Here is an 18274-nt window from a genome sequence, read left to right on the forward strand (position 1 = left end):
CAAACACCAAAATCCGAAGTAAATGGGCCAAGGGTCCATTTTCCTTACAGTGTTTTAGACTCTTGAGCCGACCCGTGAACTGTATGTTGTTTTCCTAGGCCGAGCCCGGACGTGGAAGCCAGTCCTCGAGGGACCCCGGGTTTATGAACCCGACAATGCGCTAATCTGTAATGGAATGAACAAAAGTAAATGATATGAAATTGAAAGATGGAATGAGATCAAGGGGAGAATGTTAGTTGATCTCCACCAATAGGCCCAATGACCTATTGGACCCTTGCCTCTGCGCCCTAATCGGGGGCGCCCAACCCTAATGGGTTGGTGGGCCCCTGTCGCACAACACATATAAATATAGGTGGGGATCACGGCTCGAGTAACGAGGTTGGTCTGAGCCGCCATGATCCCACCGATAGAAACCCTAATCCGATCTACAGTGTGCTGCCAGCGACGGGATGCCCCACCACACCGTCGTCGCCTCTGCATGGTCTCCACCGGTCCACTGGATCGCCAACTCGCCTCCTCACCGCCGTGCCGAGCACCGGCGTCCGCGAGGCGGCATCCAGGGCGAACTTGGCATCTACGTTGCTGCGGCCCAACTACGCTAAGGCGAGGAGCCTTACCCAGATCTACGGTTACACAGAAAGATACACCACGATCCTAGCAGGACACTGTTGGCTCCATTTGTTTCCTCCACTTCCACACTTCCATCCTATGGACAAGGAATGGAAAGCAGTAACCTGAAAAGTGGCAGTTAAATCCATGGACAACAGCTGAGGGTGTAATCAATACAGGTTAGCCCTTGCCTTACTCAAATAATCAGATAAGATATTAATCTGCCTTTTAAAAATGCTTCTTTTGTTTAAAGTGTTACATTAACAGTTTTAACTTCAGGTTACTTGACCTATATACCATCACACTGAAAATTTCCCTGCTTTCCAAGTTTCATGTTTAGAAAGGTTTTCTCCATTTGTTTCTACAATACATTCAACCATGCTGTTATTTCTAGATTGTTTTCCTGTAGAATCTTTTTTACCATCTGTAGCACTTGTAAAGCTATGTTTGACAGAACTGAAAGATCACAGCAATTCATGAAAGCAATCAAATGGCTGTGCTCCACACCTGTGGTCCATGTCATGCCATTAATAAGTTAATTGATGCTTAACGGACCACCTTCCCTACCTTTTCATCCTCTTCAAAGAGAACAAAACCTCATTTAATTTATCTTGCATCTAAGAAATATCCTCTCCAGTGTGGCTCATAGGGAGTTTGGGTCCTTCTCTAGACTGATGTATGAGCCGCCTCGCTGTAAGACACTGCACTCTGACTGAAGCCACCACATGGCTCAAGAGGCAAGACACTCCAGGCCACCATGCCGCCGCTCTGTTTTGAAATCCCTTGAACAAATTTTTGTTTGGTAGAAAGCGATTGGGTTTGCCATGGTGGCATGGTGCCCATAAATCAATTGTATGAAAAGGCAATGATATTATTCTGCATTTGTGGGCAGCCAATTGTCTGAAGTCTAGGAATCAAAATGTTCTTTCTGTGGAAAGTTTACTTATGTTATTTTCCAAATATATTTTAATATTTTTCATAACTTCACAGCTTGGGCTTCATGGTTGTTACTCTGTTTGTTCGGCCTATTGGCTCTGGCTGCAGAGCAATGACAACAATAGCCTAGGGATGAGCTACCCCTTCCTTGACTGACCATCAACCAATGTGAAAGAAGTAGAAGCTCCCGATGGAGTTAGACCTTTACCACCAAAGACGCGTCTTTAGGGCAGTCCCAATGCTAGAAACTACGTATAGTTTCTATACCTATTAATTTTCATAGACACTATGTATAGAAACCATGGTTCCAATGGATAGTTTCTACAGAACAACTTTTTATCCAATCACATACACGCTCTCTCCATTCGCTACCAATCACATCCCTTCGTGTCTTGGTTCTCGTGTAGACATGGTTTCTAACTTAGACCCGGTTTCTATGATTTTTGTTCTCTCTCTTCAATAACTACATTGCCACATCAGCAAAATGCTTAGGTGGCAGTACAATTAATGCCCATAGAAACTATAGTGGTTTCTGCATTGGGAGTGCCCTTACTTGAGATGGCTGCATGGTTTCCAGCCAATTAAGCACACTTTACACAAGTGGCATATACAGATCCTGGGTCCTGTGGAATATAATACATAATTTAGCATTTATACCCACACCCAAGAACTCGCTTGAAATATATCTTGCATGACAAATATTGTGCGGTGGAGATGACAGCTTGTTTCTATGCAGAATGTGAGCAATCTGGACTAACTGAAATAATAAAAAAGCATGGCGATTAGGAGTGGAAGCCAGAGCTTTGCTGTCACATGAGTTCAGGAGGTGCAGCTGCAGACTTGCTGAGCATGGCAGCTAAGCCGAGCAACAATAAGAAGCAAGAAGTGGAGGTGCAGCAAGAACCACCACAGATATATGGTGGAAAGTTAACACACAGCAAATTTTCCGCCAGCTTATCCAGAGGGGCAGCAATTAGCAGGTGTCGTCATTTTCTACTTCAGCAAGGCCTCTTGCAGGCTAACTCATGGTGGCTTGATAATTCCTGATGCTCCAAAGGTGGAGGCCCTCACTTGCAGGAATGCTGTGAAAACTGCGTAGGATCACAAGCTGCAGGGGAATTTAGTTAAAAAAACTGAACATTGTTGAGGCGGGTGTGAGGAACAAGAAAGAAATAGGTCAGGCATCGACACCGTTCTGGAAGAATTGAAGAAATTGAAGTGATCAACTAGTATTTTGATGGTTTGAATATTTACTTTGCATTTTTTTAGAGTTCTAGGGCAGAGCCCCGGTCTTAGCAGTAACAATGACCAACCGTTTACAGCATCCAGATGGATAACACCTTCCCAACAAGTCCACGAAGCACACAACTAAGAAATCTCCCCAGAAAACACCACACTGAGCTCAAAAACCAATTACATGCCCCCACTCGGAACCCAACTTCAGAAAACTAACCCATTTCCCCTCTTGAAACACCTCCCCCAAAGGCAAGAACTTCACTAGGCGAATTTTGACTTCAGCCGAAACTTCTGTCAGCTCCCAAGCAGAAGCACCCTGGTAAAGAAATTTCTCCCATTTGTCACCCACTTGGTTTAACCATGCAGCCTTGGTTGTGACGGCCTGCAAACTCCATGGCACATGCCTCTGCTCAACAGCTCTCTGACATTAACCATCTTTGTATTCCCCTGTTAATCTGTTCATTGTTATGAAATAAAAGCTGAGCTGAGCTGAGCCTGTTTCTAAGAAAAGAAAAAGAAAAATTAAAGGAATGCTTTTGATTGTTCTTGCATCTAGAATCTATATATTGATTCTGTGGTGCACACTGAATTTAGGATGCTTGCTTTAGTCTGTCTCTCACCCTATGTCAAACTACATTTTGTTGCTTTAGCTATGAAAAATGCATTTCATTAGCAAGTTTGGAGACTCACATTCAGATTGTAGCTTAGGAATATAAGTTTCTAGGAGAGGATTACAGGTATGTCCTAGCAAAAGCAAAAGTTCAAATCAAGCTGACACTTAAGGCATGTAGATTTGCAGAACGTTTAGGAACATTGCAATTTTTTTTGAGAAATCACTTGATGTAGGGTGATTACCAGTGAACCTCATATGCATATATTTTTTTGTTTTGGTTATTTTCAGTGTATGATCATGCAAGTATCTGCTGACAGAAAACAGTTGGCGATGAAGCAACTGTTGTAAGAATTGGTCAGGACCCATATGGCGTTGGATTGGCCAGCCGTACGTCTACCATGCCACCATCTTCAGACTGTTGCCAGGTGAGCATGGCACTTACTGCAAATGCATCGCATCTTTGCGCTAATGATGTGCCATAATTTTTAGTCCCAAGATTGCTGCGCCTGGTTACCCGTAGGCCGTAGCATTAAGTAATCCTTGCATGTATCTGTGTTTCCCTCTTGCCACAACCACAACTTCGTGTTTTATATTCCTGTGTCAGGCCTTCCATGATGACAGAGTTATTAGGAATTAGGCATAACTTGTTTCCATGCTGGTATTGTATTGCATCATTATGTTTTGATTCATTTCGTTCCATAAAATATTTTTTCGCATACTACATGCAGCGTCAGGGATCTCTATCAGCACAAGATGTCACTGCTAGCTGCTATCTCCACAGACCACAGTCCACAGTCCACGCGATGCAAGCTCGGCAGCAGGCTTGGAAGAGTCAAGAAGAGTGTCCGCATGGCGGTGAGCACGCCTTCTCAGTTTGTGTGAGCCACGGCAGGCCGGAGGTCAGCGTCGAAGAGGGCTAGTCGTGGGAGCAGCAGGGTCTCGCCGCGCAACCAACGCTTGGCCTGCATGCCACAATTGACTTAAGGTTTGGCTGTCGCTCGTGGATCGGACCTTGCGGCTCCGGGACCGGGGACGATGTATCCAGGCTCCATGTGGCCGTCTCCATCGGCAAGATATCGCCTTCACCCCCCCCCCCCCCCCCCCCCCACCCCACCCCCACCCCCCGCGTCTTTCCAGCTTCCCATCATGAGCTCGCAAGTGACTGCATAAATCACAAGATCGCCATTGCAAAATCTGGAGATACTTGTAAAGCACTGTGGCTGGCTGCAGCTCTACAGTAACATGTGAGATAGAAGACAGCCAGCTGAAGCAGCAGCCGCTGTGGCTGCAAACGAGCCGAACAAGCTGTATATTTGCAGGTAGTCTGTTATTGGACTTCATCAATCATCATTGGTATTGGCCGCGAAGCATCCATACGGCTCCAGTATTACGATTGCCTCCTCATGCGTCAATTCGCCCTTCATCGTTCATGCGTGCAGATTTGGATGGAGCGGGGCCAGGTGCAACACGTTGCAATTTCCTTTCTTTTTCTTCCTTTTGTAATAAAGAACAAGATTAGCAGCGATTCAAGCGGCGATATTGCTTTTTGAAAATTGTTTCCTACTGCACCTTGTACAGTGCTCCTGATGCTCCTGGGCCTTGGCCTCCAGATTTCAACACGGTGATGGCTCCTGTCAGACGTGGTAGTACCTGACAGACTGCACAGCAGCTATTCCGTACGCTCTGTTCATTCGCACGTGTTCCATCGGCCTCTTCCGCTAGTCGCACGCTGCCGTACAACACTAATGACCACACTGTTCACTGCTCGGCGCCCAGTGCACGCCACGTACCGTTGCCGTTGCCGTTGCCGTTGCTGAGCAGCGCGCGGCGGCATGTGGCGGTCCTCAAGCAGTCAAGCACCAGCACGACTCCACTCCACGGAACACGAACCAACAGGCACGGCAGACGACAGTGACTCTCCCTGACCGACTGACCTGACCCGCCGCTGCAGCTGAGCGGAGGGCAGGCCAGCGAGATCGGGCGCCGATTTCCTCCGGCCGCGGACCCACCGTCCAGCCAGCGGCGCGGGTCATCAGGTCAGCGTGGTGCACTGGCACTGACACGGACCGTCAATTTATGGACCTACTGCTGCGACGAAGACTGGGCTGGGTGTGGGTGGAGAGATCTTTCAGGATCGAGCAGGAGCAGTCGAGCACAGGCACAGGACTACGAGGTGCATGCGCGCTCAGGGCAGCGTCATGGGCGCGTTGGTTTCCCGGCGAGCTCGCCAACGCCAACCAGCGGCCGGCGACCCCGTGCGCTTTCGCAGATCACAGCACAGGCCGAGACGACAGTGACACGCCGCGCCAAAGTCACTGGCCGGGGGCCTCGTGCTCCTGCTCCTGGACGCGGAAACACTCTCTAGTGGGCGGCAGCGCGAGGTGGACGACGACCCGGCTAGGGCTTAAGAGAAGACGTCCCCGTCCCCCTCCCTCCCTCCCGTCCCGTGGCTGTCGTGGCTGTGGCTAGGCAACTGCCTACTGGCTACACCCTCTGGAGTCAGGAGCCAATTGCATGCATCAGTGCATGGGAGCAGGTCGTCGCAACTCGCAAGGCCTCCACTTTTCACACGCATCTAGTGCTACTAGGCGTTTTTCTATTTCCTTTGAAGAATTGTTCATCTTCCAGTTTAGGTAGCCATGCCTGTGGACTGTGGTGTGTGAACCGAATGCATGATGCATGGCCATATACTTACTGTGTGTCGTTGAATTTAAGACAACCGTCTCAACGTTCAACCACGGTTACGCAACCATTTGTTGAATTTGCGAGGAATAATCATGTAAAATCCTAGTGTTAGTCAAGTTCCGAGTGTGGCCCAGGCATGAGAAGCCAGGACGACTGACCTGGTCTATGTAATGTTTGTACTCGCACGTACACAGATTGATTGCCGCCATTTTTCAAGTACGTGGGTGTGCAGATTTGCTTGTAGCACCAGCACTCCAGCTCAATCATGGACGACGCTGGAACGCTCAACGCAACCACGCATGCATATCCACAGGTCATTCGAATGCTATTCTCTGGACTACTGGTACCTCGATCACTCAGTGAGTCCGTGTTTTGCGTTTGTCAATGCACCATCCTAGGCGCTTGGAGTCGAACGTCGACTGGCAGTCGTAAGCACCAACTCCTGAGAAACTTAGTACTTCTAGACCCGACAACTTTTCTGTAGTACCGAAGAAATACATACACATCGCGAACACCATAATTTCTCAAGAATTTCCCGGCCGTTGGAAAGGCACCGTCCAGACAGCCACGGAGATGTATGGCCACCTAGACCACAAAGCTATGTCAATATTGGTTGTTTCTTTTTATGTAATATCAAAACATGAGGTCTTTTTGTTAGGATGGTCCAGCTTCGGCTGTGTTAGGTCGACCTCCTTCGGCGCTCGATAGAAGCGCGTTGTATGTTTCTTTAAACTCTTCTCCTTAATACAATGATACGCAAATCTTTTACGTATTCGAGAAAAAAAATAATTTCTCAAGAATTTTGTTGGAAAACCGAGCCAGTCACCACATGAACAACAGACTCCAATGAGTAAAACACTACCGGGACCGGAGCTTTGCCGTGTGCCTAGGGCACACGACAAAGCCATAAATACACTCGGCAAACTCTTCACCGAGTGTAACACTCGGTAAAGGGCACTCGACAAAAAATTCATCGGCAAACTAACTTTGCCGAGTGTTTTTCGTCGGGCACTCGGCAAAGACGTTGCCGAGTGCCCAAAAAATACTCGGCAAACTTTTTTTTTTCAAAAAAAACAAAAAAAAAACAAGCACCGGCCGCCACCACCAGCCGGCCACCACCACCGGCGTGCACACGAGGAACTTCACCGAAGCCGACGTTGGCCGCCGACCCGAAGCCAACACCGCCCTCTGTCCTGGATCCGCCGTCGCCGCAGTCCTGGATCTACCGTTGTCGGATCTGCACCTGGACGAGCCGAGCGGCCCGCCGCCACCGGATCTGCACCTGGACACGTCGAGCGGCCAGCCGCCGCCGGATCTCGCCCGTGCGTCGCCGGAGGTGGAGGAGGCTGGCCCTCGAGCGCTTCTAGGGCTTACCGACGGAGCCCGCTCGACCCTCATGCACGACCTCCACTAGACCTCCTCGTAGATCCGCCCTTGCCGTACCACCACCACGTAGATCCACTTGAGCGCTGCTGCCTTGGAGCCGCTAGGACACGAGGAGCCCCGTCGGCGACGGGCGCGCTAGGCCTCAGCCCCAGCTAGTGAGCGCCCCAACTGGATCCGCCGGTTGTGCGACGAGGGTGGGAGGAGAGGCGCCACCGAGAGAGGGAGTGGGAGGCTGGAGTGGAGAGGGAGAGGGAGGCCGGAGTGGAGAGGGAGAGGCGCCACCGAGAGAGGGAGTGGGGGCCGGCCGGAGTGGAGAGGGAGGGGCGCGCGGGGTGCTCGGGTGGGGACTGGGACTGGGGAGGGGATGGGAGGGAGGGGCATTTGACGATATTTTTTTTGTTTGCCGAGTGTCCGATCTGGACACTCGGCAAAGTTTCAGAAAAAAGATTATTTATTTGTTTGCCGAGTGTTTTAGATCTGAGCACTCGGCAAAGTTTTTTTTAATTTTTTTCTTTTTCTTTTCCAGAAAAAATATTTTATTTCTTTATCGAGTGTTCTAGATGTGAGCACTCGGCAAAGTTTTTTTTTCCATTTTTTTAGTCTTCTTCTTTTAAAAAAAATGATTTTATTTTTTGCCGAGTGTTTTTTTTTTACACTCGGCAAACCATATCTTTGCCGAGTATTTTTTTTACGCTCGGCAAAACCATATCTTTACCGAGTGTTTTTTTGTTGACACTCGGCAAACTCCTTCTTTGGCGGGTGTTTTTTTTTACCGAGTGTTTTTAGCTCAGCACACGGCAAAGAGCTTCTTTGCCGAGTGTCTGAGAAAATGCACTCGGCAAACATAAAAGCACTCGGCAGAGAGCCGGTTTCCGGTAGCGAAAGAAAAGACCACACTTCTTGGAAGTCTGCAATAATGCACCGCACACGTATTCTAAAGTTAATCTGTATGCCTAATCACCATATATACTAGTCTGAACTCTGAACAGCATACAGGTTGTTGATTGGGAACAGGTGAGAACGACGGTCAGACTTCAGAGCGAGCACAGTTGGATGTGAACCAGACACTTGTGCAGAGGCTAGGTGAGCCGGCCGGCGGGAGAGTAATCAATCAACAAATTAGTGGTGGTTTCTTGCAGACAACAAAGACCGATGTTACCTAGAGGTAATTATCTACAATCAACTTGTTTATGACTAACGGCAAAAGAAACCATATAAAATCATTGCGCTTATAAAAATGCATCTGCATGGTGCACGTACTAATCAACGATTAGTAGAGAGAGAGACGATAGATGAGATGAGACGCTTGGGTCCAACAAATCCATCTGTTATTTACTCCTTTTAAGGAAGCAAGTGTGCTTACTTTGGCTTATAAGATACTAATTGCATCATCTACGTCAAAGCAGCTGTCGGCCTTCTCGCCTCACCCAAGAGGGAGAAAATATGCTGCAAATCACATAAAGATCGATGCTGCAATTTGTCATATAAAAGTAGATGTAGATGTGATTTTGGCTTGGTTTAAGTATATGCGTGCAACACGAGCTCGTCTTTTATATACGTGGAGGACAAATATATGTTATCGTGTGGCACTGAAAAGTTCTTCGTTGTTAGTTCCACGGCCCTTAAATTTTGGTTTCCTTGTTGACAAAAAAAGAAAAAAATGGTTTCCTGCGGTTGCGCTGCCCCGGCAGTCCGCTGGCGTGCGATGCTGATCAAGTCTTAAGTTTATTCATGCTAAAAAAGTCTTAAGTTTATTCTTTCACGCATGCATCTTATGTCATTTAGCCATTCTTTCTTATCATTTTTAAATCTTGTAGTAGTACTGTACTATAGGGCAAAACTTTGTCCACGGACACCGTTCTTCTATGGTATTGGTTGGTCTACACCGTCAATGTTCATATTTGCCCAGCATTATTAAGGAAAGCATGCATCTTTACCATTTAGACACCGCAACAACTAAAATGTTTATTTCTTAGTCTGGGAGAGAGAAAGATGGATGAATACACCAAATTGCATCTGGTGCCTTGGCTCAACTACATGGTGTGAGTGAATCCACTTGAGTAGGATGAACTCGACCTTGTCCGATCCTCTTCCTCCTCCAGGCTCCATCCATCTCCCTCCTCTCTCTCCGGACCTCCATTTGCCAACACCCCATTGCTTGCTTGCTCGTCGCCTCGGTTCACTCCTCTCCTTCTTTATCACATGAGAAATAGAGGTCAGAGGGAGGGGGGACAGGAGGAGGAGGAGGATGAACGAATAAGGTTAGGTCTATCTTGTTGATGTGGCTTCATTTGGAATATGCAGTTGAGTCAAGTGTTAGGGGCAATTTGGTTTATTCACACACTCTGCTATCTCCCATTACTGAAGAAATGAACGATAAAGGATGGAACCGAGCGTTGGCGGTGTGTATTAGCTAATAACACATACAACAACTGTGTGTTTATGAGCAAAATTCGCCTACTATAATTATTAGGTTATTGTTAAATAAACTTTCAATATATATATATACATATACATACATACATATATATATATATATAGAACTACTATCCTATAGCTGGCTGCAGAATAACTTATTCTGTAGCCACTTTGAGTTACGATAATTACTATGTTAATTTACGAGATTTACAGTAACTCCTTACTAAGTGGTTTACTATAACGTTATGGTAAATATTCCCATGTGTTATAGTAACCCAACTATCGTAAATATGTATTGACATTATGGTAAATTAGTATATAAAATTATGGTAAATAGAGGTGGCTACAGAATAACTTATTTTGTAGCCGGCTGCTGAATAGCCTCTCCCTATATATATAAAATTATGGTAAATAGAGGTGGCTACAGAATAACTTATTTTGTAGCCGGCTGCTGAATAGCCTCTCCCTATATATATATATATATATAGGGAGAGGCTATTCAGCAGCCGGCTACAAAATAAGTTATTCTGTAGCCACCTCTATTTACCATAATTTTATATACTAATTTACCATAATGTCAATACATATTTACGATAGTTGGGTTACTATAACACATGGGAATATTTACCATAACGTTATAATAAAACCCGTTAGTAAGGAGTTACTGTAAATCTCGTAAATTAACATAGTAATTATCGTAACTCAAAGTGGCTACAGAATAAGTTATTCTGCAGCCAGCTATAGGATAGTAGTTCTATATATATATATATATATATATATATATATAGAACTACTATCCTGCAGCTGGCTACAAAATAACTTATTCTGTAGCCACTTTGAGTTACGATAATTACTATGTTAATTTACTAGGTGGTTTACTATAACGTTATGGTAAATATCCCCATGTGTTATAGTAACCCAACTATCGTAAATATGTATTGACATTATCGTAAATTAGTGTATAAAATTATCGTAAATGGAGGTGGCTATAGAATAACTTATTTTGTAGCCGGCTACTGAATAGTCTCTCCCTATATATATATATATATATATATATATATATATATATATATATATATATATATATATATATATATATATATATAGAACTACTATCCTGTAGCTGGCTACAGAATAACTTATTCTGTAGCCACTTTGAGTTACGATAATTACTATGTTATTTTACGAGATTATAGTAACTCCTTACTAAGTGGTTTAATATAACGTTATGGTAAATATCCCTATGTGTTATAGTAACCCAACTATCGTAAATATGTATTTATATTATAGTAAATTAGTATATAAAATTATAGTAAATGGAGGTGGCTACAGAATAACTTATTTTGTAGCCGGCTACTGAATAGCCTCTCCCTAGAACTACTATCCTGTAGCTGGCTATATATTATATACATAGTTTTTTTTTTATCTCCCATGCATAGACATGTACGACAACCTATGTGAGCCTTGGATTAAAACTTTTACAGAGATTAGCATTACAACGGCTACTTGGAAATCCTAAATCCTCGGTAATTTTTGAAACCAGGAGCACACAAACCAGAGTGGAGGCTTTGGAGCATCACTCTCGAACACTCGTACTTCGCTTTCCTTTTAGCACAATTGCTTGTGGAATAGCAGTCGCGCAAAAGGAGCCAAAGAAAGCAACACAAACCAGTAACATCTACCCTCTCGTCTGCTTGTACGTAGATCAATCAACGGTCAACACAGACATGCTACATGATCCCACAAGCACAAACCACACCGGACGCTACGAAGGAATGTATTAGCAAAGATGATGTAAAATAGATCTATCAATTCCTGTCAATCAATATATAATGCTTGCAAGAACTGGCTAAATAGCCTTTTCAAATCTCACGGGACGGTATTGTACGGTACATACTGCATGAGCACACACTGGATGACAGATGATACAGTACATAAGCTTGGTCGAATTGCAACCTGTAAATTTTTCCTCTGCAACTGCGATCTATTTAAGCACCTTTAATAAAGAGATATAGCATTTAAAGAAGAGGAAAATCAAGCTGGGACAGATACAGACGAATTTCACCAGACGAGAGACAAAGATAGGGTGAAAAGGATGGTGGCTAGGAAGAGAGCAGGAAGTTTCATGGTGATTTTTTTTTTTTTTGTGCCACGACCGTGGTGACCTACTAACCTAGCTATAGTGCTATCCCTCCAAAATGTTGCTTCGGCCACCTCCTGCTCCTCCGGACGTGTTAGCTAGGGTTTGCTTTATTTATTTTTTTTCCATCTAAGAAGATATAAATATCTCAAGTTGTATGGCTAAATGAAGGAGGGAATAGATAATGCTCTCAGCAAGCACAATTTAACCTTTGCTTTGAGTCTGAGTACTATTTCGTTGTCTAAAATTGTCAAAGTTAGGCAAAAAAATTGACTCATGACAAATTACTTGACGTAAGGTTATTGTAGTCACACCTTTGACTTGATTGAAGAAGTCGAACGAACACACTTGTCTGAACCACATGTAATCTGCCAATACTAGATAAAAACGTTCCATAAAAAGAAATGGTCTAAAAACGCATGGTTAATTGTCGCCTGTCCTGCCGCAGTTTTTGTTTTTGTTTTTGTTTTGAGCAGAAGGTCCTGCCGCAGTAATATGCTGAGCCTAACCCGTCCCCATCAAACAGCAACACACGACACCCAAAGGGTCTAGTCAAAGCGAGCGAGCCCGGCCCAACCCTGACCCAGCACCAGTAGCAACTCGTGTTACCGAGCAGTCCAATCGACCCCGCTCGGCGCGGCCCACCCGCGATCACGAGGCCACCACCGCGCGCGCGCGCGCACGCAGGAGAGGCGCGCGGGGCCCACCCGTCCCGTCGGAAGCGAGCGCTCGGCGGACGCAACGTCCCAAAAGGAAAACCTTTTTTCCCTCTCCACCTCCACCTCCACCCCTCTCCTGTCCTGTCCCTTCCCCACACGAAGCACGTGCGCGTTTCTCTCTCGAAGCATTCATGGCGGGCCCCACCCCCGCCCCGCACGCCATTAACATAAATTAAATTACTCACCCTCCCTCCTCCGCCAGCGAAAACGAGGATAAACAATTTCGAGCAATCGATTCCCTTGGGCTTTTAATCGCGGGATTTGGGTGGAAACCGCGGGGTCCTTTATAAGAGCGTGGGGGCGCGGCGTGCTCACGCGAGGCCCGCGCTTACGAGCCAGAGAGAGAAGGAGGCTAACCACCGCTGCTGCTGCGACCTGCGAGTGCGAGGAGCAGCGCACGACGTCCTGGGCGGAGGAGTTGGAGCCGGCGGCGCGGAGATTTGTGCTTGACCGGCTGGGGCTGGGGGTGAGAGAGACAACCGGCGATGGCGGCGTCCGCGAGGCCAGGGGAGAGGGCGACCAGCTTCGCCGTCGCGTGCAGCCTCCTCAGCCGCTTCGTCCGCCAGAACGGCGCCGCGGCCGCCGAGCTAGGCCTCGGGATCAAAGGTGAGCACCGGAATCCGGCGGTGTCGGCGGGCCGGGTCTGCCCTGTTGTGAGACCTGGCTCCTCCTGTAGTTCTGGGTGTAGGGGGAGATTTCGAAATCTGGGGGGTCCAGTTTCGATTCCTGTGGGGGGCGTGTTGTGAGATCTGGGCGGGGCCTTGGTTATCCGGTTTGGAAACCTCGTCTTCGGGCTTCGAATTTCGCACTCCCTTATCCGGCTTTGTTTTTCTTCTTCTCAGGCGAGGTCGAGCAGCAGAGGATGCCGGCGACAATTAACTTGCTCCCCGGAACGGAGGGCGAGGAGGCCGAGAGGAGGAAGGAGACCATGGAGCTGTTCCCGCAGAGCGCCGGGTTCGGCGTCAAGGATGCTGCTGCCCCTAGGTGCGTACTGCTGCTTTACATCATTTATAAATCCATTTCGATTCTGGTTCGCGCGACAGTTGTTTGGTAGCAGTAGAACTCGAACCTAGCTGTGTTAGGTCTCATGGACAAAAGGCCAAACAATTTGACTTTGGAAACATAGTAATCTGAGTTTAATGAGTGTTCATAGGTGAAACATGTTATAAGGTGGTCTGAAATCTAGTTGACCCGGATGGTAAAAGACAGACCCGTGTGTAAAGCATCCTTGTAGTTCGGTTTCTGTGATATTCCCTGGTCAAAACTGTATCTTTGTAGGAGTAGTCTTGAAGTGTCTTCTGTAAGAAGCAACAAAACGTTTCCTTTTATCAGACAAAGCAACCGACATGCTCAGAGTTGTTTAGATTGTATACCTAATGGTTATCATTAACTACCTTGCTGGTAACAACTTAGGATGGGTTAATCTGAGATGGAACCCTGCCATCCATGTGAGATAAGGTCTTTTAACCAAGAGAAAGGAAAAGAGAGTAGACAATCGATTTGCTAAGCTGAAGTAGTGTTCTACAAGCACCGTTGTTCTCATTGTTCTTCTCTGTAATATTTGTCAGGGAGCAAGAAAATAAAGAGAAGCCTAAGCAGCTCACAATCTTCTATGGCGGGAAGGTGCTGGTGTTTGATGATTTCCCTGCCGACAAGGCAAAGGACCTGATGCAGCTGGCCAGCAAGGGCAGCCCTGTGGTACAGAACGTTGTTTTGCCTCAACCTTCTGCACCTACTGCTATCACCGACAAGGCAGTGCCTGCCCCGGTCATCAAGCCTGCTGCTCAGGCTGATGCTAAGAAGCCTGCTCGCACAAATGCTTCTGGTAAATACTCCTCCCTCTGCTTCTGTTCTTACTTAGTTGAAGTTTTAAAATATGATTGGTGAACTTTGTTATTTTCCGATTATTGATCGAAACATGTCTTTTCTTTTGTAGATATGCCTATTATGAGGAAGGCGTCTCTTCACCGCTTCCTTGAGAAGAGAAAGGATCGGTAAGTTGTGGTTGTGGTGATTGGTACTTTCATTATGGCGATTTTTTTTTCAGTGTTGTATTTGGAACTAATTTGTGCCCTTTTATTCCTTCAGTCTCAATGCAAAGGCACCATATCAAACTTCTCCTTCTGATGCGGCACCAGTGAAGAAGGAGCCCGAGAGCCAGCCATGGCTTGGACTAGGACCGAATGCCAGTGAAGTCCAACCTGAGCCTTAGCTAGTACACAACAACACAGCCAAATAAGACGGCACAGCAACCTCACCAAGCCTTCTGCAGAATGATCTGAGATTTGCTTTGCCACTAGATCGAGTACCGAAACCATAAATATTCTCTCGTTATCGTGTTTTAGTGTTCTGTTTAGGTCGTGGTTCGACGCCCTCTTGTTACATAGTTCTGGATGTAAAGAAAAGTAGCCAGCCAGTCCTGACCATCACCGGGAGTCCGAGAGAAGTTTTTGGGGGGTGTTTAACACACGGCGACTCTGAATTGGCCATGCTAGGAAAATGATAGCGCAAAGAGAAGTATATGTATTTTCTAAAAGCCAGATCGTTTGGCTCTAGCCTTGATGTATGCAGAACAAGTGATTGTAATGGATCCTGAGTATATCCTCATTGTATTGTTGTTGTTTTCTGATCACATGGCTTCGCAAACCCAGGTTTGTTTGGATTCTTGTTATGTTCCTGCTGCTGCAAGTCTTTGGTAGTTTATGGTAATAACTGGAGCAATCTAGGTTGTAAAACTACAACCAATTCATGAGAATCTGTTATCTGTCTCTGTTTCTTGCTTGCGCCTCCAACTATACAGTTTGCTGCCAAAAAAAAGAACATATTACCCACACAATCGATCCGTGCGACATTTGAGTCTGTAAAGAAAGTGAACTTGATATGACTTATGAGACAGTTTTACCTTCTTGATTCACCTAATAATCATGCAGATAGATATAGCCATGGAAGGCAGCACGTGAGTCAGAGAGGCGGTAGGTTGAGTGGCGCTGTCCGGTTGAAGATAGAGGGCCATAGCTGACTGCTGAGGAGGGTAGGGAGGAGGAAGATGCACACACGGGCATGACTTGTCCCTGATGCCGGATTCTTTAATCAAAAGGCAGAAGCACCGATGGAGATGGAGCACATGTGAGAAATAGGGAGGACGGATTCTTCCTCTTCCTGACAGCTAACGCAACGCGTTGGAATAATATAAGAAGAAAAGGCAGCGGCAAGTTGTTTGGAAACTGCGTGGGGGGACGAACAAGCCCGGGGACGGACACGCGACCCCACCTCGCCGGCCCAACTTGCTGCTGCCACTGCACTGCCAGCCATCGACTTGTTCGTTCCTATAGTAGCAGGACTTGAGAGTCCAGCTTTTGATTGTTTCTTGTGGAAAGTTTCTGCGCCTTTGATCATTGGTTCTTTGACTGAATTTCGTATAAAAAAAAAAAGGTTCCGCGAGTGAGCTGAGGTCTACACGAATGAATCTAAAACCATTGCATATAAATAGTTCAGGGATTCAGACAAGTGCAGTAAACAACTCCTGCTAAGCGTGCATGTGTTGTGTTGTGGGTTGGCTTGTGTGTCACTCGTTTCTTTGCGTGACGCGCATGACCAACCAAAACCAAACCATGCAATGTAATGTCGTCGAGAAAGGAAGAGAACCATGTGCGGGTTTGTCCATAAGCCAAACTTTTCTCCAATTTCTTTGTGGAAAAAGAAAAAAAAATGCGTACCGTCCGCTGGTCCAGGGAACATGGTGCCCTGGTTTTCAGGATGCAAGCGTTCTTGGTCGTACTGAGTACTAGTAGTGGCCCCATGCCCCCATCTAAGAGCAAGACTAATAATACAGCCGGCTTGCTGGCTGTAAGGTTCCTTGCAACCTTCTCTTAGCCCACTCATATAGTAGTTGGCTCTTTACGGTTAATACATGGCCCACTTGTCTCTCTCACAGATTTTCTTGGTTCTTGTGCCTAAGCCGGCTTTAAGCTTACAGCCCACTTCTTCTCTCTCTCCTCCCCTCTCTCCTCCACCTCAGCATTTAGTCGGCTTACAGCCTGCTATTATACTTGCTTTAATGGTGTTGGTTTCTGGACTAATGTTTAGCTCTATCGTATTAAATATTTGATACTAATCAGTAGTATTAAATATAAATTAATTACATAGATTGAGGTTTAGTAGGTACGTCTCGCTAATTAGTCTATTCATATATAATTAGTTTTATAATTAACTCATGTTTAATTCTTCTAATTAGCATCCGAATGTTTGATATGGCACGAACTAAACTTTAGCCATGAATCCAAACCTCAGGCAAGGCACGACACGGGGATGCATGCGAACTAAACTTTAGCCCTGAATCCAAACCTCTGGCAAGGCACGGGGATGCATGCCTGAATGGTGAATGCCTCCACCGCATGGCTTTGCATGGACCTGGACCAGTACTGTAACTGTGAGTGAGCCATCCGATCCAAATCTTTGGTCCCCGAAACCCACCGAACGAGCTGGTACCGAACATGCACGCCTGTCATTGCCTCGTAAGCAGCACAAGTTGTGGCCAAGTTGTGCAGTACTCCGTATAGGTAACCTCACTGTTCCATGGCAAATTCTCTGAAAAGATTCAAATTCGTAGTTTCATTTTCATATGCGTTGTAAGTTTGAAACAGAGGTTCTGCTAGGCAAATGTTTTCAGCAGGCAGGGAGGTCTGCTCCGCTCCGTTGGAAACAGTCGCCCATGGACCGTGGACGGGGACGGAAGCTTTTGACGCCGAGGGAGGCGCGCCAAATTTAAAATTTTTGTCATGTCGCGTGGTCAATGGACATGGGTTTCTAAACAACGGCTCCATCGAAGAATTCTCAGTGGTGTTAGCTTGAGACTCATGGGGGCACGACGCCACGACCGCACCGCACGATGGCCTGGTAACCAACATGCGTGCATGGGCAGCACGCAGGAATATCTCGGTTTCTTGGCCCCGGCCGGCATCTTTCCAGTTCGCTAATACTATAGTATATATCGGATTACCATCCCTTTTTCTTGTTCATTCAGGTTCAGGTTCATTTCATCACATGGCGATTGCATTGTTTAAACAACCAAGAGAGGAGTAGTAGTCGACCTGTGGGGTTCGTTCATGCTCCTGCCGGCGAGTGGCGACCTTCCGATGCGTACACGGCTTCAAGCTTCAACTTTCGATGGAGTCAGGCATGTGCCAACAACAGCTCCATGGCTCGATAGTCTACTTCGTATATTCTTTTACGCCATTACGTGTCAAGGGCGAGATGCGTCCCATATATGGGCATATATATCCCACTGTAAATATTTGTTGTGTTATATATTACGTCGGAGCTGTGCTGCAACGTGGGATTGCTTGATGAGCAACATAGTACTGTAGTATATAGTGCAAGTTCAGTACAATGGTCATGTTCATTTTGTAAAAAAGTATTGTTTCTGATTTGTTGTGAGAGAAAAACATTATTCGTTCGTTGAAATATTATTGTTTACAAGATAAGCGAACAGTGCCTTTGTCACTGTGTGGGCACGGGGGGTGCATGGACGCA

General features: G+C 46.2%; 1 protein-coding gene and 1 long non-coding RNA gene across 2 annotated transcripts; both read left to right on the forward strand.

Annotated features, from left to right (window-relative positions):
• The first annotated feature begins 2972 nt into the window (after window positions 1-2972).
• On the forward strand, window positions 2973-4474 carry LOC136547214 (uncharacterized). The gene is made up of 3 exons (XR_010781508.1): window positions 2973-3100; window positions 3683-3819; window positions 4123-4474. It is a non-coding gene; the product is annotated as an uncharacterized lncRNA (long non-coding RNA).
• Window positions 4475-13073: 8599 nt separating this feature from the next.
• On the forward strand, window positions 13074-15374 carry LOC136547215 (protein TIFY 10b-like). Its single transcript, XM_066539182.1, has 5 exons — window positions 13074-13348; window positions 13585-13726; window positions 14311-14567; window positions 14679-14736; window positions 14831-15374. The coding sequence occupies exons 1-5, from the start codon at window positions 13228-13230 to the stop codon at window positions 14952-14954; spliced, it is 702 nt and encodes a 233-aa protein (XP_066395279.1). The 5' UTR covers window positions 13074-13227; the 3' UTR covers window positions 14955-15374.
• The last annotated feature ends 2900 nt before the right edge of the window (window positions 15375-18274 follow it).

The sequence above is a fragment of the Miscanthus floridulus genome, chromosome 3 (genome assembly GCF_019320115.1).
Source record: "Miscanthus floridulus cultivar M001 chromosome 3, ASM1932011v1, whole genome shotgun sequence".
Taxonomy (NCBI): Eukaryota; Viridiplantae; Streptophyta; class Magnoliopsida; order Poales; family Poaceae; genus Miscanthus; species Miscanthus floridulus.